The sequence below is a fragment of the Argiope bruennichi genome, chromosome 10, assembly GCF_947563725.1.
Source record: "Argiope bruennichi chromosome 10, qqArgBrue1.1, whole genome shotgun sequence".
NCBI classification, from domain to species: domain Eukaryota; kingdom Metazoa; phylum Arthropoda; class Arachnida; order Araneae; family Araneidae; genus Argiope; species Argiope bruennichi.
Window position 1 is genome coordinate 60,376,367 of NC_079160.1, and position 26,142 is coordinate 60,402,508.

Consider the following 26,142-nt stretch of genomic DNA (forward strand, 5'->3'; position numbering starts at 1 on the left):
AATCCTATTTTTTTTATCCTTATAGTTTTCACATACACTGTATAAAATTCTTATCAGTATATAAATTTTTAAAATTACAAATTTCTATGACTTTGTCATTTTTGAAAATTAAAAGCAGATACAAGATGTTAAACTATGAATAGCTAATAGAATTTGCAATAATTAGGCATCTTGATTGTTGAAAGGCAAAGCATTTCATAAGCAAAGATATTATTGATTTATAAGCATCATCATCTAAATAAAATGCACTATTAAAGTAACTATGATTTTCTAATGCTTTGAAAATCTGATAAGAAAGGAGGAAAAAAGTGAAATAAAATTTAAAAAATCTTATTTTTAATATCTATTTTCAAAATTAACCACAATAAGTAGATTGTTATACTATCTTGTTTCAATTAAGACACATAAATTAGTGTAATATTCATTTTAAAAATGAATCTAAATTTAAACAAGCTTTTCTCTTTAGAAAATCACTAATTTTGCAACTTTGAATAAAATACATATTTTATGTGCAGGAATTTCCTTGAATTCTGTTATACATAAATTCAAATATAAAATTCATTTTCAGAAAGACAAGCATATAATAATCTTGGTAACTATAACAATATACTATATTTATCCAATAAATGTAAAAAACAGAACATGAAACTGTATAATGCATGCATCAGTCTTATTACAACTTTTATAGATATTCTGAGTTTTTTTTTTTCCCTAGCAAATAATATCTGGCATATAGATGTCTCAATTTAAAACAATTATCATTAATATTTTCAGTACAATATTCAGTTAGATTGTTTGTTGGAGTTTATGAAACAAGAACTATTTTCTAGCCAAACTACACACTACTTAGGAATAAAATGTTTTAATATCTTTAATTCATTAATCAACGAATTTTATGAAGCTGAATACATTTGTATTCCTTCAATAATTTTAAGAGCAAAAAACTATGCAAAACAGTTATAAGTACAAGAATATTTCTCATACATATAGATTGATCTGGATGTTGTGTCATTTGTATATGGAAATGCTTATTTTATCATTTTTTCTTTGTACTTTTTTCTGTGAAATGAGCAAAACAATGTCTAAATGCAAATATGAGATAAAGCTGAGATAATATCACTCATTTTTGTTGTAAACTAATCCATAAAATTCTGATTTGGGATTTGACAGAAGAGTTGATGGCTTATCAATTTCAACAAGATGACCTTCTTTCATAACAATCACTCTATCACAGTCTAAAATGGTTTCCATTCGATGAGCTATCACTAGAATGGTTGAACGTCTACAAGCCATTCTAACAGTATGCCTGATCAAACTGTCTGTATGATAATCTATGCTCGCTGTAGCTTCATCCATGCAGAGAATCTAAAAAAGGAATAGTTGGAATTTGAAAATAACTTATTTGATGCTTCTGACATTAAAAGGGGGTTCTGTTAGTAAATTTACAGTAACATTTTTTATATAAAAATAATAAAGTAATTAAAATTTTGTATATATATATATAATATAAGGTCTATTAAAAAAAATATCCGACCTTTGGCGAGGAAAAATATATTACTTCCGTGACGAAATTCTTTTGAATCGGTTAAAGCATTTCATTTGTGTCAATCCCATAGAATCGTCACCAAACACTGGCTGAATCTTACAAATTATTTCGCTTTGAGAATCATCAAGCTTTTGACAAAATTTGATGCAATATCTTTACTAAACTTATTCAATCATTTTGAGAGAAATCAAAAATCCAACGAACATTTATGACAGCATCTTATTCGGCGGCTATCAGGCAGCGACAGACACACTCAAATAGGCATAAAAAATTCAAGCAAGTGCATTAAGTTTTCTTCTTCCACTGTGCACAGTGGTGCCACTCTAAGTATCATTATCGTACACATGAAAACTGAAGATCGGGTACTTTTTACTCGTAGTATCCCTATTATAAATATGGTATATTCTATTATAGAGGAGTCAGAATCCGTACACTGCTCCATAACTTCTAAATAACTGCCAATATAAGGATGGAAGTGGAGCCTAGGTATAGCAAAACTTTTACGCGCTATATGATGAAAATAATTTACAGCGCCACCCAGCGGGAATTCTGGAATTAGCATTCTTATATCGAAAACGGTATAAGGAAAGAAATGTAAATTAGAATATTGTAGAACGTTTTTGATTTAGTAAAAGTCAACTGCGCACTTTAATACTAAGCACAAAACACACAAAATGCACATTTGTTTGTTCGTGATTTTTGAAACTGTGACGTCAACGTCACAAAATGTGTTTAAAAGATTTTTTTTTTTAAAAAAAAAAGATCATAAAGTTTGTTTATTGTCCAGCTGTTTCTACATTTCAGTTTTGGATTACTGTTCGAATTTTATTTTGCATACTTTTAGTATATCATTTGGTGCGCAAAAACAAGCAACATTAATGCATCATTTAAAGTCTGCAATTTGGGTAGAAAGATCGCATATACTTACTATTCGAGTTATTCTCACAGGAAAAAGAAGATTGATGTTATTTTTTTGTCGGAAAAAAAAATATTTTTTTTATCCATGTCTTAAGACATACTTGATAACCTTTTTTCTCGCCCCCTTTCTCTCTTTGTCGTTTATTGAAATATTGGAATGGTTATCCCGAAAGAGCAGCACGAAATTCGTACTATGTGATACTGGCTGCTATTTAAAAAATGTTCGTGCTTCAATTTTTAGTGTTTTAGTTGGGGAAGTATTTATTTCAGTTATGTCTGATAAATGTATATTTAACCTTTTATAAACTTGTTAAAGAAGACTACACAGATAGGTCCAAACAATGTAAACGAAGAATACAGCAGAATGAATTTGGTGCACCAAAGAGATATCGAATAAGGAAGAAGTGTTTTAAAACATTTACAATAAAACGTCTTTCATACATTACACATTCGGTCATTCTCATTACTATGTCGTTTTAGAGCAATCCCTTGAACGATTTATTAGAGGGATTTTAATGTACTATACTGGATTGTAAATAATTGTGGTATGCAATTATATTAGTCGACTGCATAAACTCCAGTATGATGAAATTTTAACTTGAAGCTATAAGATTTCAATAATCATAATTTTTTTCGCCCCCCCCCTTTTTTTTTTATATCACCATCCTTTTGAAAATTATTATTTGTAAGATAAATCTCACCAAATATTTGCTTATATATATATATATATAAATGACTAAATTTGGTACTTAAAATTTTTAAAGAAATAATAATAATAAAAAAAAGTAAGTTTCTCAAAACTTTTATTCTTTAGAGCTTAGATTTTATCTTTTTTTAACTCGAGCATTTTTGTTTGTTTCCAACTTAAATACCTATATACATATAAAAGTTTGTTCTGATTGACAGAACAAAGCACAGCATACATTATTAAAGTTAGGAGCATGAAATTTAAACGTTAAGCGTATTAAAAAAAACTAAAAAAACACACAATTTCTGAAATCTTTTTAATTGATCATTTTTACATAATGCTGCCATTAAATCTCTTTTTTCCTTGTTTTTATTTAATTAATTTTAATCAAGCTTCTAATTTGTACTCCATATGCATTTAAACAATTTCAAACTGTTAAAATGACAGAAAAGTAGAAGTTTAATTTAATTTTTTTTTTCAAAACTGACAACATAAAGTGTTGATGTTAGAAAGTCAAATTTAGGGGTTCAGAATCACTTTTTAGGCCCTAACTTCTAAGCAATTTCAGCTCTCAAGAAACTTTAAATATAGATGTTGTTTGTCTTAATAAGGTGCTAATTCGACTAATTTGAGAATGTGCATTAGAAAATGTGTGTAGTAAGATTGTAAAGTTTTTTTTTAAGACTAAGGTGCTTAAAAAGTGCTTAACTTTACACAATTTCTCATTACACACATGCTATTTTATAATTTTGGATCATACTCAGATGATATATACATAATTGATCCAAAACCTATTCTCCAAACTTCCATACCATAAAAATGAAACAAATATGCATTTAAGTGAAAAGTTTAAGGCATAAAGATATAAAACAGCATAAAAGATATAAGGCATAAAGATAAAATGTACAAACCTTGGATCTCCGCAAGAGAGCTCTAGCCAAACAAAGCAGCTGTCTTTCCCCGATACTGAAGTTTTGACCTTGTTCCTCCACTTCAACATCCAATCCTCCCAGATTCAGCACTTTCTCTTCCATGTGGCACTCTTTTAAGGTCTTCCAAATCTGAGAATCACTTTTTAAAAAGTGAGGATCCAAGTTTTCACGAATGGAGCCACTAAACAGAAAAGGCTGTTGGGGGATAACTGACAGACTAGACCTGAAAAATGAAATAAAGAATCACTGCAATAAAACCATACTTTTATTACATTATATATTTATAAAATCACAGTTTTTCAGTAGCTGAAAGAAAGTTTGATAGTTTACTTGATCCCCCCCCTCCCCACGGTTGTATATTTAACCTGAAATGGAATCTGTTCAATATATAGAGAGCAATGTGTCATAGCAAATGCCTAAACAGGAAAGATTTGGATATATTTACTATGGAAAAAAAAAAAAAAAACTACTGGTGGGATCACAACAAATATATATATATATATATATATATATATATATTGCTATGTATATATATATATATATATATATATATATTGCTATGTATATATATATATATATATATATATATATATATTGCTATGTAATAAATTTACCCAGTGGGTGCACAGTAAAAAAAATCCAACAGACTCAACAAAGGATAACAGCATTTTATCGTGCAAGAAATCATAGTAACAGACGAAATGTACACTAAACAGCACTTACAGAAATCATAAGCACACAAGCAGCAAATAGCTATTAAATAATAGTAACAGCATGAAATGCACAGAGAAAACTAACTGATGACAGATTTCACTCGACTACTCCTTCTCACGACTCAATTGACTATTGACTCTTAGCTATGCCTTTTATAGCTCCCATGACCGGACGTCTAATGCTCTAGAGGAATATCGTATCTTTGTTATAATCGACATAGCTCCAAAATTCCAGCAGTTTTAGAAACTTTCATTTTTATCATCAAAATCGCTAAGATCAAGGGTCATGGATCGGGCATCCGTAGACTACCCATTACAGTTATCTGTAAAACTATCTTCCTTACCATAAATCTAATTGCACGAGCATATAATAATACAAACTTGTAACAATATTTTCCTGAATATGAGATTACGAACTGAGAAAGATTAGAAAGCTCATATTTTAATCGATAGAAGTAAAATAGCATAGTGGTACTAATAATTTGAATAAAATTGAAAGCATTTCAAATTATCTTGGTTATATATGTAATGCAGGAAGATTTTACTTTTATTATTATTAAATACCCATAGCACTAACATTACTAAATCAAGAGTTTCTAATCACACTCTTTTAACAGAGAAAGAACAAAACTTCCTTTCTCCAGGTATTTTGATTGTGAAAAGTTTTGTGTACAGATACGAACAGTAAGAGGTCCTCTTATTGTTACAAATCTTCAACAACTGATTTTTTCAGTTAAATCGGGATGGAGCCACAAACCAAATGGAATTCAGAGAGAAATTGCAAATATAAAGTTCCTAAAAGCTTGAGGAAGCAATAACAAATGTAACCGAGAGCAGTAGTGCAAAAACAGTTAAATAACATCATTTTTTTATAAATGAAAAGTTGTTGAATATACTTTTTCAAACATAAACAAGTTACTTGGAAGGCAGTCATTTTTCCGCTATCGATATTTTCCCCTCCCTCTACTAAAATTAAAATAAGTTACTTGGGGAGAGAATGAAAACAAAATCTGGTTGTGACCCTGTTTATAGTTTTTGCGCAAAAAGAGATTAAGTGTCTTCCATATAATTTAGGTAGATGTATAATGTCTTATATAATCATTTTTACTTAAAGTAATATATATATATATATATATATATATATATATATATATTGTTTGAATAAATAAATGTGGTGCTCAAAAAGTTAAAGAGCTTAAATTTTCACACCGTTTCTCAGCCCTACATAAAATTCCCAACAATATTTAAAATAGTCTTGACACATTAACATTTTAAACAAAAGAAATGTATTAATCTATGTTCAAAACTAATGGAATTTCGAAAGCTTCGAATATCATTATATTAGACAACTTCAATGATCATCATGAAGAAAATAGCTTTTCTTCACGGCAGACATTCATTGGTCTAAAATAATGAAATTCACATTTCAGAAAACAGAGAAATGATTCGTTTCCTAGTGTTAGAGCATCAAGATATTTAATTAAATCAATAACACATGCGCATAATCTCTGAGGCTGTATATCAAGCTTGTTTAATGAATAAATTTTTACTGTAAAAAAACAAATGTAAAAAATAATTTATTTATTGCAATTATTTTATTTTAAAAATTTGGATAATTTTTCAAAAAATCTACAAAATTTCCAAATAAAGAATTTTTATTCTTTAAAATGTTGTGAATCTACAAAAATATATCCATTGTATTTGCATTAAAACAATAGTATTTTAAAATCATATTCTGAGATGTCAGGCTGAATGAAATTAAACATGAATATTATAATTACAAATATTAATACAGTTATCAAAATTAATAAAATTTGAAGATTAACTTCAATTATTTTATATCAGTTATAACTTACAACTCATGAAGATTATATATATTAGATAAGAAAATAATAATGTTTCATTGCGATGTTTTTTTTTTTTCAGTTTATGCATATAAAATGTCTTACCTTAATTTCTGCATTTCTAAATTAGAAATGTTGACACCATCTATAAGTACTGCACCTTTAAAACTGTCGACCATTCTGAAAAGTATTTGAATCAAGCTTGATTTTCCAGATCCAGTTCGCCCAACTACCCCTATTTTTTCACCTGGTCTAGTTTCAAAAGATACGTTTTTCAGAGAATATGGACAAGACTCTCGATAGCGCAAACTAACATTGACAAATGTTATCACTCCATGAGAAGGCCAGGCAAATGGAGGCTACAAAAGAAAATATAAATCTCAACTTACATTTGAGAAGAAAACTGTTATCAAACTGCATTTGCACAAGAGTTCCAGGATTTTTTCTGTGACTTTTGGGAGGATCAGTTTATTTAGCTGATATTGATTAACTTATGTTTGTGCATCAAATTATCAAATATATAAATAAACATATATATAATTAGAAAATTCTATATAGGGAGAGAGAGAGATGGAATTTTTTAAATATGTAAATAAATATTAATGATTTTTTTTTCATTTCACGTGATTTATAATAACTAAAATAAATAGACACTGAAAAGGTCACTACTTTTCAAGAAAATATTTTATATTACTTAGGTGATATAATATTAAATATAAACTTTTCTAATGATTTCACTGTCAGTTTTTTATAGAATCAATGTGAAAATTATTTTGTTTGAGTAGCTGGAATAATTTTTAGACATATATTCATGTTGAAAGTATAAAAAATTTTTTTATTGATAGTTCAAGATGATTCATTACTTCGAAAATTAAATCAACATGTAAAAGGTGCAGAAGTCAAATCAAATTTAAAAAAAATATTATTATATATTTTCAATATTTCTGATAGTATTTGTTATTTAATTGAACATTTCTTATATATGTATTCCTGTCTCTAAAACCTAATTTACAAAATAGTATAAAATTAAGAAAGCTGCAAACAAAATAAACTCTCAATAATCTGCTAAAAATATTATAACAGAATTGGAAAAGAATAACTATACCGATTCATACAGATGATTGAAGAATTCTATTTTATCATACAGATGATATTGAATCAAATTATGTAGCCAAGATCATTGTAAAATTAAATAAATGATTTCAATCAACAAAATTTAAAATATTCTTAAGTATTCAACAATAATTTTTATACATTTTTTCAATATTTTAACTACAATAATTTTTATACATTTTTTCAATATTTTAACTATAATAATTTTATTAAAAACATTATAATTTCATATATTATATATATAAAACTTTTATAATTTATATAGTAATTATGAATTCATATGTTGCTATACATTGGTGTGATTACGGTAGCACAGGCAGGGAAATGACATTACAGAGAGTGCAAAATTATGGAATGAATTAGTTGAATTTAAGGAAAATATAATTTTCTTCAACTTTAATTTTCAGAACTGAAATACTAAAATAAAATTCTTTAAAAAAATGGTGATTTTTTTTTCCCTTCTTAATTTAGAATATCGATATGTTGAGTTATCTTCAAGATTTTTGATTAAAATCTCTATTAAATTTCCTTATATGCACATTGCAACTAAAACTGAAATTTAAGTTATGAACATTTGAATATATATATATATATATATATATATATATATATATATATATATATATATATATATATATATATATATGTTTGTTTTTAGCTAAAGCAGATTTATTTCCATGATATAAAAGTGTAATATTTGATAACTGAATTTTAAAATAGACTTAAAATAAATAAATTCAGAAGGTCATATTTCTATTCATCAAACATTCCTATTAATCAGAAAAAAAAATGAATAGTGTTTTGAAATAGCTAATAGCTTGCTTATAATTGCTATAAACTACACTGAAAAACCGGAAAAAGCTTGATTAATAATAAAAATGTCAAGTATAGAAAAAAACTTTTTTCTTTGGTCCATAATATTGGCAAACAGATTCAAGTTGAGTTCTTAAATTAATAATCACTTAATTGCTGCACAATGTTTGCCAATGAATAATCAATTGAACAACTTCTCTTTCATTAAATAATCTCATTGAATTCAAGATAAATATACATTTCATAAAAATGTTAAGTATTTTCATGTACTCTAATAAATATAAAGTAACCTTTGAAGTTTCACACTGAATTCTTTGTTTTATTTTTTTTAAATTCAGTACTTTTATCTTGCAGGTTATATTTAATTCAAGAATATTTCCGAATTTAAATTAATTTCTCTTATTATTATTATTTGGAATAAAAATTAAATATTTTAAGCAGCACTTACTAATATTTTCATATTTTCAATGATGCGGCATTTACTACTAAATTATTTTCATAAATTTAATTTGATAAAAATTTATTTTTGTATTTTTGAAGCATATTTTCTTTATATAACACCACATCTTATAGATTCAAAAGCTTACTTTATTTGAATTTTCAACTCAATATTAAAATAAAAAAAATAATAACTGCATAATAGTCATTAAATAAAGAAAATTTCTTTTCTAAAAGGTTTCATAATGACATATAATTAAAATGTTTTAAAAATCATTTCAAAAGTTTTTAATGTACTTTTGCTTAATTTGCTCAGAAAATGCTTAATATAAATTCAAACCATTTAAAAAAAAAAAAAAAAAAAAAAAAACCTTACATGAGAACTTTGAAAAATTATTTGTGTGAAAATATTTATATATTACAAAAATATAAAAGTAGAATCAATTATAATTTCAATTTGTCTGTAATTATAATTAAAACAAAATTTGAATTGCTTCCACACATTTTTATATTTTTATTAATAATTGTTTATAAATGATATATTATTCCATTATAAAGTTTAATTAATCTAAGAATTATAAAGAATATTATATCTTAATTAAGAATAATCAAGATATATTGATCGCAAACTAGGCCATATTAGCTAAAAAATGTTTTTAATATAACTGCTAGGCTTAACTCGAACTCTCTTTCCTAATATAACATGTTTTAGGAATGAGGAGAGCATGAGGATCACAGTTTAAAAAGAAAGAAGGAGGTGCTGTTTTGGTATTTGTCCTGAGAGTCATCTAATATATGTATGCCTCTGTTACTACAATTTAAAAAGCATGACTACATTATTTAATATTTCATTTTAACCAACTTGATTTCAGATCTTATGAAAAATATTTTATAGAAAAATATACTTTACAATTTTTGCTATCATTAGATAGAAGCTCCCTATTTGTAGGGTATCAAACTCAGGAAGATATGCAGCACCCAGATGTCTATAAAAGTAATGTTAATATGCAATTTTGAATGTCATACCTGATTTCCTCCTCCTTTCTTTGCATGTCTGTACTTTGTTCAATTAGAATTTCATTTTTTCTTTTCAACATAACTATTTTATTACAGTGATAAAAAGATACCGTTGTTGTTCCAAAGAACAAACTATTAGAACAGATAAGTAAAGTTAATATTAAAATGATTCATTAAAGTAGAGAATAATTAGTATTGAAGCAATTTTGACAATCTTCCATTGATCTGCCATTTTCTTTTCTATTATTTAATATTTTCATTTATCTAATATTGGGAATCCTCATTTTTGTCAGATAACTTTCTATTGAATTAAAGGGGCCATAAAACCTGAAACATGCGGAATATTCTTACATAAAAAATATTAAGTATACACCTTCAAGATAAGAAAAGAAATAGAGAGAGAGACAGAAAAAAAAGGTGTGTAGTGGAGGACATTATTAAAATAAAAAATAATTTTACAAAGCTGAAATTGGATATATAATCAAGAAAGGAAATTGAGTCTATTATTACAAATTTATGTAGAAGCAGTTAATTGTAGTTGACTATTCAAAACTTAACCAGTTCTAATTTATGGGTTGACAGATAATATAAATAATTTTGAAGAACAATATCAGCAGATAAATAAAATACAACAGTATGAATTTTTAAGAAAAGAAATAAAGAAATGTAATTTTCTAAAGGTTTTGAGAGAACAATTATACTTTAATATACATTTTGGAGTATAATTATGTATTATTATCATAAATTCGAAAAAAAAAAAAACATTTAGCGCATTTATAATCTTAGACAAATCTATTTTTAACAAATATCAAAATATGTCTATTTACTACTTATTAATTATTGTCTGAACTGCACCAATTCTGATATGTTAAATAGGAAATTTCTGAGCACAATAAGTGGCATTAAATATATATGAAGTTAGTAAGGAAATGAACAATATAGTTCATTTTCTCAATAAAGCTGTGAAAGTTCAGGTCACAATTCAAAGAATCAAAAATTCTCAAAACTTTTCTACCTAAAATTGTAACAGTATATTAATAATCATTTAAAAGGAATGCTTTTTTTGTGTTAAAATTTATATACTTTAAATGTTCTAATAGCGTTTAACTAAACAAAGTTCCAAACCAAAAAATAGTTACATATATAAACCAAACAATTATCAAAATGTATGGTGAAAGAATTATGGCCCAAAATATTACCCACAATATTACTGAAATATACACAGTAATAAGCAATCTTTCATGAGATTCATAGATTTTTATTAAAGAAAAAAAAATAGTTACATATCTAAATTCATATTTATAAAAAAAAAAGAAATTTTTCAAAGTTAAAATTTGAGAGCATCGTGTCATTTATTTTATGCTGAATAATTTATATTTAAAACGATATAAATTACCTGCTGAGAAAATATATCTTCTTCTATCTTAATTCCTTCAATATATTGCATCACTCTTTCAACACTAACTATTTCTTTTTCTGTCTCTGTGAAGGCAGTGATGGAGCCATTCAATAATGCAGTAACTGACAATGCATATGACAAAGCAAGCCCTACAAGTCCTGCAATGTTTAAAAATTATTCAAATAAAAAAATTTATCATGGAAAATTAAAAAAAATTAAAAATTCAATTTAAAAACTCTATCCTATGAGTTGTTTTTGATTAGATGCAATAATTTCAAATATAGCCAAAGATTATACCAATACTTTGGGGGAATTCCACACAATGAGAAAAATAATAAACTATCCTTAAAACAGAAAACTTTTATTTAATTCTACTGTTTAAAATCATTATTTCCATGATTTTTACTTAAGTTAAAGGCTACCTGAAAAATCAGATTTTTAAACGTACTTCAAAATACATTTTAAAAGATGGCAATTTAAATATTAAAAGATGTTGATTTAAAATTAAGTTACTTTTTGTGTTTTTAAAAGGATTATAATGACCAAAAAAAGAAGAAGAAGAAGAAATATCAGTCCCATGATATTATAGCACTATTAAAAATTTAAATATCCAGCTCATCTATCTTCCAAATTCCACAATATTTTAATTGCATTTTATATACATGTCTTAACTACATAGATATTAAACAGAAACCTTGTTCTTTAGTTTTGTCCATTATTTTCAACAATGGAAAAAAAATCAAGCAATTAGATAGTTGATGAAACTATGAAAATGGTTTGCACTTCAACCTAACAATATGTTGGAAATTAGATAAAAAAATATTTTTTTAAAAATTTCCAGAATTCAGCATTACCCATGATTATTTAAATTGTTTTTTTTAAAGACTTTTTTTTTTGTATTTTAAAATGGCGTATAACTTATTTTTGTGCAGTAACATTTCTGGAAATTATTGTGGAAAAACGCCATTTTAATTAAAATTCTAATTTAATTTTTTTTTTTTAAATAGCTCTGCGATGCACATTTCCGAGCTGAAGATATACAAGTGTCAAATTCGGTAGGTAGGTCATCCTGTAGAATGCCAACACATACACACACATTTATCTTTCTTATTAATATAGATAGAGATTGTAGGTATTTTATCTCAATTACTTTTGCTAATATATAATGTAAAATGCATATAACAGATAATCATTTAGAAATAAAAAATGTTATTTTACAGTGAATTTTTGGAATATCTTGATTTGGCACTTTACTCTTGCATTAAGTTTTATCATCATATTGCAAAAGTCCAGATTGATCATATACTGATGGATTATTCTTTATTCTGATAATAGTAACTTGGATAAAATTAGACCAAACCAATTTCATCACATAATATTTATATTCATTTCATCTCACTTTTATTACTGTTTATAAAAGATGCAATTTCTGTTAATAATTTATAAAATCTATCCAAGAGATTGGTTTGAGAAAGATAGAATCCATATATAGAAAGATCTATAATATGAAATTGCATAAGTCAGAGCAAATTCCAAATTACAAGGTTAAAAACTATCTTTTAATATAACTTTTAATAATGAACTTATAAATTGGGAAGCATGATGCAAAAAGTATGGAAAAGTTCTAAAAACTTTATTTCAGGTTCTTTAACACATTCATTGCCATGACTCATACCTGATATTGATAATCCATCTGATTAAAGAAGGTATTATCTTATTAGATAATAATATGAATAGATAGATAGTAATTTAGATAACAATGTTAGAACATTGACTTCTACTAAAAATAGAAATGAAAATAATAGGCTTTTGTTTGACCTTATTATTTTCTTTTCTTTTAAATCTTCTTTTCTGTCACTGAATGGATTTTTTCTTTCGAATATTTCAAATAACATTTAGTGATTCCATTAATTAGCCAAGTGAAGCATTAGATCAAGAGCAGCTTTAAAAAACATTTAATGAAAAGGTCTAAAAATATTTTGATTGAAATGATAAATTGGGATCTTCAGTCACATAGTTTTGCAATGCTTATACGCTATTTGTTTATATTTGACTGCTGCCATTTGATATAAATATCAAGGATGATTTCTGTGGCAAACACATTAGTGCTGTATATATATATAGATATAATTATATCAAATTAATTAATGAGGCAATAAAAGTGCTTATCATACCTGGATCCACAATGCCATATTCCCTTTGTAGCATAGCAATAATAGCAACAGCTGTTACAATGATAACACCTATAAACTGAAGACGCAGATTAAGCCACTGAGATGCAGCAGCAGTAGCTAAACAAGCTCTTAAATTGGAATCAATTCGTTCCATATTTTCTTTCTGGAATCTAAAAAAAGTTAAACAATTAATTAAAATTAAAATGCAACATATTAACAAAAATTATAACAGGCAAGCTTTCAATATTTTTAAAATCATAAAATATTTCAAAAGAAAATTTTCAAAGTATTTGAAATAATTTAATGAAAAAATTTCAAAAATATTAATTATTAATAAATGAAAAATAAAATTATACATATGAGAAAACAACAATATTTTTGTTCAATTCTCAGTTTTGCTAGATTTTTCAGTTTACAGAATATCTAAATAAATTTTACAAGAAGAATTTAAAAACTACTTTACTTGACCCAATTTAAGAAAAAATGTAAAGCTGATTTATTCCCTACAGTACACAATAATACTGAATAATATTGAGTTTACTATTGAGTATATCAGTAGTGTTAATATATATTCTAAAATAATTGAAAATAGTAATCACATCAACAATTAGCATAAAATTTTTCTAGAAATTAAAATAGAAAAGTAAATAAAAAATATTCTGAGCTATCAAAAAAACTGTTGATATTGAAACATGTGAATAAAATAACAGGAAATGAGAACAAGAAAATTTATAGACATGAAATGAAATACAGAAATCACATTTGAATTTAATTTAATAGTTCACATAGAGTAAAAATTGGCCATCTTTGCATAGTGGTCATTTCTTCTAATGGCTACTTTTATGTGGAATATGGAAGTTTTAAACAACGGATATAATATTAAAATACCCAACAGAAACGGCCATTCAAATCCTTCAAAATGGCTAAGGTAATTGTCTGTTTCTGTTTCAATGAAAGAAATCCATATAATTCATTGCTCTGACTAATGGATTCTAACTTATAGAAAGGGAACAAAGGTACAAAAATAGCACCAGAAAACAAATTGAAATTATTTATCCTTTTTCCAGTGTAGGGATAAAAATGAAGTTCATTCTCTATTGCAGTTGAGGGAGAGTCACCGTGAGATTATGCTTACTAAATACAGAGTAAGAAGTCTATTTTGCATAATATTAATCAAAATCAACCTGTGACTAATATTCAAACAGGTGTATTTGATTTTAAAACCACATATACAAAAATTTTACATCAGTATGATATTAAGTAATTGGTACAAAAGTTAGCTGAATATTTATGTGCATGAAAATACAACTGAATAAAATCATTAATTATCAGTCCAAGATTTTTAGGAAAAAAAAACTCACATTATTTTTGTCCATTTCTTTATAATAACCAATAAATCATTTAGATTTGCTTTTTCAATTTTAAAAAAAAATTGAAAAGAACAAAAAAAAAAAAAAAAAAAAAAAAAACTAAATGATCCAAACAAAAGCAAATTTTATTTTATTTTTCAAAAAATGTAGAAATATGCAATTATTTATTATCTCTACTAGTGCAATGCTAACTGTGAAACATGTTAAATCTGGCTTCTTTTCCCCCTAAAAAATGAAGTGGATGAAGCAAAACATTCAATAATAATTAAAGTTCATAATTTTTTTCAAACATTCATTTAATATGCTGTTGAATAATGAAAGAATACAGGTGATTTCTATCAATTTGTTAAAAATCCATTGATCTGAATTGGTCTCAAATAAACATTTACGATTATCACTTCTTAAACTACGAGTTAAAATTAAGTTGAAGTTACACACAATATTATTGTGTCTATAGAAAATATTATGAAGCATACCATTTTTTTTTTAAGATTCTTTAGTATTTATTAGCAAAAATATTTATAAAAAGAATATTGAGTTAAGATATTTCATTGAAATTTGCTGATTTTCATCCAAATTGAATTCTAGTAATTAATTATTTCTTTCTTGTGTATTTCCAAGCTTAAATATTGGATAAAAATTTTCTCAAAAATTGGGATTAAAGGAAACAGGGATCTATTTTCACTCTAAAAAAGATTATGAGTAAAAAAGGTTTATGATATTCTGATTTAAAAGAATCAAATTTAAAGAAATTAGCATGATAAATTATATTTATAAAAAATAAATAATTATAACATATTGTTTCTAGGTGGAGAAGGACAGCTAGATTTTAAACTTTAAATATATGAAATGTAATTTTTTGTATAAAAAGCCAATTGTGTCGTCAATAGATTATGCAAATTTATAGGATAGCATATTTTTTATTGCTTTCAATAATATCCATTAATTACCATTTGCCTTTTATTGTAAGCATTATAGTATTGTATATAAATAGTAATTTACTTCTTTTCAAAAACATAAAACTAGATTTGGTTTTATCTACAAATGTTGCATCTACACAGTGACTTAAAAAAGCATGCAAGATATTACCTTGACACTGCTGATAGAGCTCTTATAGTGGAATGACCATCCAGGGTTTCAGAAAAATGAGCATAAATTGGTGAAAGACTAATACTGGACAGCCTCCTCAGTTCTCTTGAAGTATGTCTGTAATATCGCTGTAAAATATGTCTAAAATATATTAATTTGTACTATTAAATATTTGTTTAAAATTCCTTTTTAAAATGGCTAAATAATTCAAAGGAAACATTCCTGAAGAACAGAAGTCGTGGGTTCTCAGCTTAGAAATGAGCAATGCTATGAAATTTTTTAAAATGATATTGGCTTTCCCTACTTGATGATATTTGACTAATTTTTCTATGTGAAGATCCAATATAGAGTAACTTGCATTTTTTATATTCGATTTTTCACCCATAAAAAGCTGTATATAATGTTTGGAGGATCTGCAGCTTTTTCTAACTTTAAATAATAATAATTGATCTATGTTTCTAAAATGTTCATTTGAATAATATTTTGAATAATAATCTTCTTTGGGGAGTGATATCTAACAAAGGATAAAAACATTCAATAAACCAAAAGTACTTTTACAAGGGCAACATGAAATGAAAACAGAACCTAAAAATATCAATGAAAGAAAATATATAAAGTTAGTGAAAGTAAGCTATGGATGGGAGTGAATAAAAAAGAAAATAAACAAATCATGGCTTTGAAACCATGGCTTTGAAAAATACAGCTCTGACACTTCCAAGCTCAAAGGGAGAGAAAAATGTGCTTTGTTTATGATTCAACTATAAATAAAATGCACATTTTGATGATGATGTTGATTTTACCTTGTAATCCCAATCTTACTTGATGGTTCATTTTATGTCATCTTTTTCTTATTCCATTATTATTTTTTTTTTCCATTTTCAATAATTCAAAAACTCACAAAAGCAGAAAAATAAGCAAATGTGATTAAAATCAAAATTAAAAGTTTTAGAAAGTATTTCACTGGGTACTGAAGTTCTACCACCTTAATTGATTAATCGTCACAGGTAAAGTTTTTTTTTTTTTTTTAATTAAGTAAATTTCTTAGATTTTCCTTCCTACATAAAAGAAATTATATAGATAATTGCATTAAAATATGGCTTTAGAAATAATGATGCTAGTAGATAGAATCCTGATGAGATGCATGAATGTACATATTTGGCCTTAAACCACAGAGGTTATCTAGAGAAGATACACCATTTGGTAAAAGAGGGTTATCTTAATGAACGATATTACCCATTTGACACCTTACAAAAGGCTTGTGAGCATATACAGAGTAGTACCCTTTCCAAAGGTTGAAATCTTGATATATATATATATATATATATATATATATATATATATATATATATATATATATAAATGCTCTTAGCCAGACGTAATTATATTTATTTGCTAAAGAAGAAGAGTCTTCTTCTTTACACCCCTCCTCTGGAAACACTTAATTTTATTGATTATTGTTTACATTAGTATATGAAGGTTGTGTTTATAAAATATCCATGTGCCAATAAAAAATTATTTCTATATTTTTATAATGTAGAAATAAGAGTTGTACATTTAGAATTAATCTGATCCATTGACAAACTAAATATTATGAAGCTGTTATCTACTCTAAAAAATATTTTTTAATACAATTTTTATTAGTTTGTTTGCAATAAAATTAAAATGGCAAATAGAAGAAAATTGAATGAAAACATATCAATCAAAATGAATTAAAATATTTCTTGTGCCAGTGTTGTCTATACTATATTTAATGAAAATTATTTTTAGTTCATTAATCAGAAAGGTTTCAATTTATATCAATAGTTTGAGTTTTATTTTTAAATACATTTAGATTACCTTATAATATTTTCATTAATAAAATTTAATTATAAAAGTCATTTAAAAATAAGTAAAAACAAAAGCAAAAATAAAACAATTCTTTACCTGTAGTTTAAAGTAGAAAACAGCTAAAACTGTGATGGGAGCTAAAATCCATGGCAATGCATAACAAGTGATAACAATACAACCAGTAAGAGCAAATATTTGAGCAAGGAAAATATTCAACATGAATGGGAAGGCATCATCTATGCAATAAACATCAGATGAGAATCTATTCATGATGCGACCCAATGGTGTAACATCAAAGAAACTACTTGCACCCTAAAGATGAGGAAAAAAATTTTTTTATAAAACATTTTTTTGTATAAAACTTTAACACTTCTGCTATAAGATTGCATTGTTTTTTTTAAAATAACATTAACAAAATCCTCATTTAAATATTTTTAATGAAAAATATACTAAATACTTTTAATGAAAGAAAGAAATTTCAAAGCCTTTAATGTAATAACAGATCAACAAGTGCACAAACACATTGCTTGAATATTAAGTCAAAATTCTAATTTTATCAAATAAACACATTCTAATGTAGGAACAAAGTGAATTTGATCTATCTATATATAAAGACCAGTAAAAATCTCTGAAATTCATAACTTCATTAGTTTTTCAAGCAGATAATTCCATAAAAATTTACCTTCATTATGACTTTTAATAATCTGTCATGAAGTGCTATGGCAGCTTTAATTCCTGCATATGCAAATAGAAAAGCTCGGAATAATGTAGAAATGGAATTGGCCGCAGCTAAAAAGCCATAAATGGACAAGTAAAAGGTTAATGATCTCTCTTTATCTTCAAACAGTTTAAACTCCTCTCTAAAAAAGAAAAAAATTGTGAAAAATCTTTAGAAGCATCAAATAATAATACAGAAATCTTCATTGAAGATAAAATATTAAGAATATCAATGATAGCCAGCATCATTGAAACAAATTTTAAAAGATACTTTGAATAAATTGTAATGAAAATTTCATTTTTTTTAACAATATAAAAGAAAAACTATGCTCATGAATGAGCCTTTATAATATATGTTCAAGCAAATATTATTTACTGTACATTTTTGCAGAATGCTTCATAAGAAATAATATTCATAATATCAATATTTTTAAAGAATACATGGGATATACTGTAAATAAAATTTTATAAATTTTTTTCACCCTTCTTTATATCTATAAACACTGCTTCAGTTCAATAGCCTTCAGAGAAATATATATAAATTTTTATAAATAATTACACAACAGCTAACTGATTTATTTAAACTTACAATGAATATAAATGACTCGTGTCTAAGCTGAGTGTACGATTTCCATGTTGGCTCGATGAAACCCAAAATGAAAGCCACCAATCAGAAACAGTTTTGGAAGCTGGAAATGAAATAAAAGACTAATTCAGGTCACAATCATCAGAGAATTACATATAAAAATCATAGAACTATATCACAAATCACTGTAATCATAATTAGAATTTTAAGTATAATAAAAATTTATTTTTTCCATGCATGTTAATAAATAATTTTTATTGATATTTTATTTTGATAAAAATCTCTTTCACAAATTCTTTGTATTGTCTTTTATTAAATTTCATTATTTTAAATGAGATCTTTTAAAATTTTCTAATTAGAATTTTTCTAATATTAGATAAATACTAGGAATTTTAAAAGCAGAATCAGCAAACAAATTTCCCTAGCACCTTAGCAAATTTGGTACTTTTCCGTTAGCTAGGTGCAAGCGAAAAATCGTCAAATAATGTAGAATTCCGCCAAATTCACGTTTTGTTCACAACTGGCAACATTTGCGTCTGACTAACGGAAAAGTACCACAAATTTCAATTACCATTTCTATAACTGGATAAATTAATAAACTAAACAATCAGAAAAACAAATACACAGAAAAAAAAGGTTTGTGTTGGAGGAAATTACATTAATAATAGCCCAGAAATCAAAGGGATAAAATATATAAAAGTCACATAGGCAAAATATGTATAGGATCACTTTTATTCTTATTAATAGGATAACACAAATCAAACTATATGTATCTGTATTGTCAAAAAGATAAAGAAAAAGAAAAACTAAGAAGCCTCCTATTAGTTTAAAATGCTTTCCAATATTACTACAACATTTCACAATTCTGAACATCATTTAAAGTATCAAAAATACACTAAAAATTATTCGTCAACATATCATGCTCAAAGGAATTATGTGATATCACTTCCATTTATGCAATAACTAAGTAGTTAAATTCATGCACACACAGTATAGTAAAAGTTGAAAATGTAAAAAAAATGTAAAACCAATGAATGGAAAAAGGTTATGGTAATCATTATCAAGTTTTTATTTTAGCAATGAATAAAATATTTTTTATTTGCATTTTATGTGTAATTGCTTAAAATTTAACTTCATATTATATGTAAAATATATGTTATAATTATATATATATATATATATATATATATATATATGGATGCTAATAACAATAATTCAAAAATTGTATATCGTAAATACAAATGAGCGTTGTATCAATGAACAGGTAAAAGTGCTCAGAAGAATGCACTTTGTGTTTTTCTGAGCAGCAAGTTTAATGTATATATTTTGGGGGGAGGATAAATTAGAAATTTAAAACCTAATAGCAATATAAAAATATAGATAGATATATAGATAATCATTAATGTAACAATTCTGCAAATCCTTCAACCATATTATATATAGAGACATAGAAAAAAAAAAGAGTTGATTCTTTTAGTTGATGGAAAAAATGGATATAATTAGATTTACTGATTTATTACAAAAGTATTGTCACTAATAGAAATAAACTTCTCAGATAAGAAAACATCAAATGAAAAAACATTTTATATGCATTATAAATATATACATATTTTAAATATTATTCATCTAATCAGAATCATATGATATGTATTTTTCGTTCAAATATGCATAATATGACTTTACCTTGCATTAAGAGACAGAATAGGAGAACAGACATTGACAAAACTGTACCAACTGCTAGCCAGTAAGCCTTATAAACCTTTAACTGAATAACTCCTTCTTCCTTTTCTTCTTTTTGAATAAGATTTACTGCCAGGCTGTTTTCAAGAGATGATGTTGCACCAGATAGATTTGGCATATCTGGTTTCTCTTCACATTCAATATCTTCTACTTCATTTAAACTGTAAAACTGTAATGCTTGATTTGGAGGAGCTGAAAAGAAGATACAATATTTTTCAAAATAATTCAGTTGAACTTCTAAGTATTGAACATGATAATGCCTGAGAAAAAAATTCATATATGCAGAAATATAGAAGAAAAAAAAAATGGACATCATAAGTTTTTCATAATTTTCTTACTATAATCAATTATGTGCAGACATTTTTTTAACTTAAAAAAATTATGTTATTTTTTTAATGCTCAAATAATGATTTTCTAAAATTATAAATACTGCACTTGCAAAAATGCTATATTTTTATTGCCATGCTTTTATTTTGCATTCTCTGACTCTTATTATTCAAATATCTCTCTCACACTGAAAGATTTCTGTTTAGGGTCATATTCATGATAAGCAATCTTAAACATAATTAAATTTAAAGATAAAACTTTACTCTAATAAAATGGAATTTATAGATCAAAAAGCATAGAGTTAAAGCATAGAGAACAGAAGTTAAAATTAAAATATAATTCATAATAAATGTTTATCAGTTTTCATAAGGACTTTCAATTTATTGATAGTTGTTATGCAATAAGAATTGATAAAAAAATATATTACTTTTTTCTTCTAATGAAAGCTTTCACTAATTGATTGCAATAACTATTCAAAAAATTTTTGATAAAAATATTTTTTCCCCATGTATAGAAATAAAAAAATATTAAAATTCAAGATTTCAAAAAAAAAAAAAGTTTGATAAATAGATAGACAGAGATTATGTATAGTTTGATATACATATATTTATAAACAGAAGTTTGAAAAATGGGAGGTTTTCCACTACAACAAATAATACACACAATTTTCTCATCCATACAGATATGCAAGAGCATGTCAGAAAAAAAAATGCATTTCATTTTTTATCAATAAAAACTTCTTTACTGAAAGATTTACTTTTCCTAAATAATATGTATAATGTAAAAAATATTTTAAAAAGTGTTAGGAAATTATTTACTTTTTGTTAGCTTGACAGTAGCTAATATCAAGTTTGAAATGTTAATGCAAAATGTCACTTTCCTGTGATAGTGTCACTTGCATATGCATGACTGTGCTGAATACAGAAACATTAAAACTGGGTCATACATTTTGTTACAAAAAGTTACATTGCTATTGAATTTTAAAGACTTCTGTTTAAGAGGAAAATGACACATATGAAGCATATTTTGACTCCTGTCAAATTCACAGAAAAGTCACAAAAATCATTGCTGACTTATTATCAATTTATTTTATTAATGAAAAAATTACAGTGAATTTTTAGAGTGAATTTTAGTTCAGAAACTTACCATAATTTATAACTTTCCCTTCAGATAAAACCATTAAATAGTCAGCTTTTTCAGCAAACTGTACTTTATGTGTACACATTATACGTGTTTTGTTTTTTAGTATACCCATAATACAATTTGAGAAAATGTGTTCAGCAACATGAGTGTCAACAGCTGAAAGAGGATCATCTAACAAATATATATCGAAATCCTGAAATAGACAGATGAAAAAAATATATTTATTTCATCTTCATGAATGAAAGCAACAAAATAATCATAATAATAATAAATAATTCAGATAATTAAAATTTATAAAAAATTAAAATATTTGCAATATACAATTGACATAAAGATTTTATGTATATCTATAATTTTACAGTACAGTAAAAACTGCATATAGAGAATTATTATCTTAATGGAATTCCAGTTTATTAATGCATTTTTAACCTGTCTAGAGTTATAATAACTTTTTATTTGCACATTTCTACAATAATGAATTTTCTTTAGAAAGCTGATACAGTACAATAGTGATTTTTTTAAATCCCTTTGGAAAGTGATACTTCAAAGACTACAATATGTGATAACCAGGAAGATATAGGGGTCTATTGTTGTAAAGAATGGGAGGTGGGGAATAATTAATATTTAATCACATTATCATTTTGGGCTGACCATTTGTTCCTTGAAGTCTATTTTCAAGTGTTAAACATCTAAATGGTGCAATTTAAAATAATGGTATTTGAAGAAAAGCTATAAATAATTTCGGAAATTGATCAAAGATGGAAACAAAATGATAATACAAAAATAAAGGATAAGATTTTATTAGTTGATAATAATTTTTTGAATTAAAAAATTAATGTAGGGGGGAAATTAATAGCAAATAAAAATGATTTGAAGGTGCAATAAATGGTGGTATTGAAAAGCTATATAGTTCCATTAGGTGAGAATGTATAACTTACACATTTGTAAACCAATTATTTATAAAAAATTAAAATTTTATTGGTAACAATGATTTTAGAGTCAGCAATAGATGGCTTTCCTTTTTCCACTTATCTTTTATGCATTTATTATTAATATTTTATTATGCTATTATTTATAACCATCAAGCTCACTCTGAAGTTCCTAAATACAGTTTTACATCAGTAAATATTTATAAGATCAATCAATTATTATAAAATTAGTTCCTTATTAGTACACATATATACAAATGTAAGATACACAAATGATTAAATTGTCTATAATATTTTTTTCCCTATATCCATACAATATTGTCCTCAAAAGGTTTCACAGCATATAGAAAGTTTTGAAAATTTTTAACAAAAACAAAGAACATGCAAATCAGTACATGAATTCAGATAATTTGTAACTTATAATCCTTAACCACAAAGAAGGATATTTGCTCTAGTATTTGCAACATTTAAATCTTAACAACAAATAAAGAAAATTCTGAAAAATGAAGAAAAAAATCCATTTTCTTTAATAACAAAGTGCACTTTTTGTTTGAAAAAAAAAAAAAAAATTCTGCATAGGCAACAAAACTTTGCAATTTCAAATAAATAAAATTTTATATAAACCATCAATTTAATAATTCAAACTACTTAATGCTTATTTCCATAAGAAAATTTAAAGATAACTCCTTGTTATATATGCCACTATAATCACAACATTTATGCTTATAGAATGATGCAGAAGATGGGGGAAAAAAAAAATGTTACTAGCATCAAAATTTGATTTAGAGACCTAGCATTTAAGTAATGCAGCTCTTATTGCTGGGTTATGGACAGTATAAAAGAAGTAAAACATAAAGAGTACATAAAATGCCTGAATTTTTTAAACTCGATTTTTTCAGAAATGTGTACAAAATGCTTCCTACAAATCAAAACTCTCCCTTGAAATCTTAACCATGGCCTATACAGGCAACAAAAAGAATAAAATCAATGAGGGAATATAAATATAACCCCTTGCTACATTCGTCCTTAACTTTCTTTTTTGTTTTCAGAAAAGAATTAAATCATAAAGCTCAGAAAGATTTTGATATCAAATCTTCAATAAATGTAAAAGAAAGATTCCTTTACACTTATTCTGCAAACAAAAACAGAGTTTATGTAATGTTTGTTAGGAATAAATAACATTCAACATTTGTACTAATATTTTCAATGTAAATAATCACATTACTGAAAACTTTACTCTGAAAATTATTTTTTCACAACATTTTTAAATTCATTTTACATAATCAATTATTATGATATTATTCCTAACCTGATAAACAGCCCTAGCTAAGGCTATTCTTGCTTTCTGACCTCCACTCAAGGTTACTCCTTTATCTCCAACTTCTGTTCGATCTCCATGGGGAAACAACTGAAGATAAAACATCATGTAAAAATTAGCATTAGAATTATAAAATCATGAAAATTTTACAGCAGATGATACAAAAATTTCAAATTAATTTTGTTTATGACATTCAAGTTTAAAATTCAAAATACATAACTAAAATTTAAAACAAAATAAACTTTTGGGAAAAAAATCTAACCTCCAGGTCATCAAGCAATGCACACGCTTCCAAAACTTTTCTATATTTCAAGATGTTTAGAGTCTTGCCAAATAAGATATTCTCTTGAACTGTTTTCTGTTGAATCCATGCTTCTTGAGAAACATACCCTATTCCAATACTCCTTTCGGAAACATTCATTTTAATTTGACCAGATACACAATTCAAGTCAGCCAGAATGGCAGAAAGAAGCGAAGACTTTCCAGATCCAACTTTACCAATAACACACACAAAATCACCCTGTAAATGACATTATGAAACATTTATAATTGTCTTTTATTATTATTTAATAAAATAAACAATTTCCAATGTATTAACTAATTACAGATAAACAAAGGGGACAGACAGAATTATTTATGAAAGATTTTAATCAAAATAAAATGATATTTATAATTAGAACTCAATGCATTTTAAAGTTTCAAATTTAGAAGGACATATTTGTTCACTGCCATAATAGTATAATTTATTAATAATAATTATATTTAATAATAATATTTTTTAGAAAATATTTATTTTGAATAAAAACATAAGATTGGCATTGCTTACTTATGAATGAAGAAGAAAATATTTACTTGAGATAACTTTAAGCCAATTGGTCCAAGAAAATAATCAGGTGCATCTGAATTTCTTTCAAAATTAACAATCCTACGTTCAAATCTTAAGCTGTTTTTTGCTCCAGAGTGACAAAATACTCCATTCGAGATTTCTAACTTCAGATTGCAATCTACACATTTCAAAACATAAATTAAAATCCCTTTTCCATAAAATTATACAAAAAGTTCAATTTAAAAAATATTAAGAGATTTTAATTAAAAAACCCATGATAATAGAAAAGAGATGAACACAGAGATATAGAACATAAAAACATAGAGACAATTTATGATTAAACAGACTATTGAAAGTTATAAATCAAATAAAAGTAATTCCAGCATTTGGGTAAGGAAAAGAGAATGCATAAATCAAAACATACACATACATACATATATATCTCATACACATACATATACTATCATAGGAATGTTTTAAACATTATAGAAAAAGAGTATAATACACATACACATACATAAGGGTGAAATGTATTTTATCTCTAATATGAAGTATTACAGATTAAATCACACACACACACATACAAAACAGGGGGGGGGAAGTAAAGTATTTTAGTAACAATTTTTGTACAAATAAAAAAAAAATATTTTTAGTTAGATTAATATTGATTGGTAA

General features: G+C 25.6%; 1 protein-coding gene across 2 annotated transcripts in view; it reads right to left on the bottom strand.

The window, feature by feature from the left end:
- Positions 1–496: 496 nt before the first annotated feature.
- The window catches only part of LOC129988219 (ATP-binding cassette sub-family C member 10-like), a 32,139-nt gene continuing 6,493 nt past the window's right edge, over positions 497–26,142 (bottom strand). For both annotated transcript variants that reach the window (XM_056096386.1, XM_056096385.1), the window contains exons 4-17: positions 25,494–25,645; positions 24,904–25,161; positions 24,633–24,731; positions 22,398–22,587; positions 20,868–21,116; positions 19,188–19,287; positions 18,564–18,741; positions 17,978–18,193; positions 16,055–16,182; positions 13,596–13,765; positions 11,419–11,579; positions 6,747–7,000; positions 4,064–4,307; positions 497–1,365 (exon numbers count right to left, since the gene is read on the bottom strand). In XM_056096386.1, the coding sequence (XP_055952361.1) occupies positions 1,117–1,365; positions 4,064–4,307; positions 6,747–7,000; positions 11,419–11,579; positions 13,596–13,765; positions 16,055–16,182; positions 17,978–18,193; positions 18,564–18,741; positions 19,188–19,287; positions 20,868–21,116; positions 22,398–22,587; positions 24,633–24,731; positions 24,904–25,161; positions 25,494–25,645 (2,648 nt within the window). In that variant the 3' untranslated portion in view covers positions 497–1,116. The remainder of the gene's footprint in view (positions 1,366–4,063; positions 4,308–6,746; positions 7,001–11,418; positions 11,580–13,595; positions 13,766–16,054; positions 16,183–17,977; positions 18,194–18,563; positions 18,742–19,187; positions 19,288–20,867; positions 21,117–22,397; positions 22,588–24,632; positions 24,732–24,903; positions 25,162–25,493; positions 25,646–26,142) is intronic.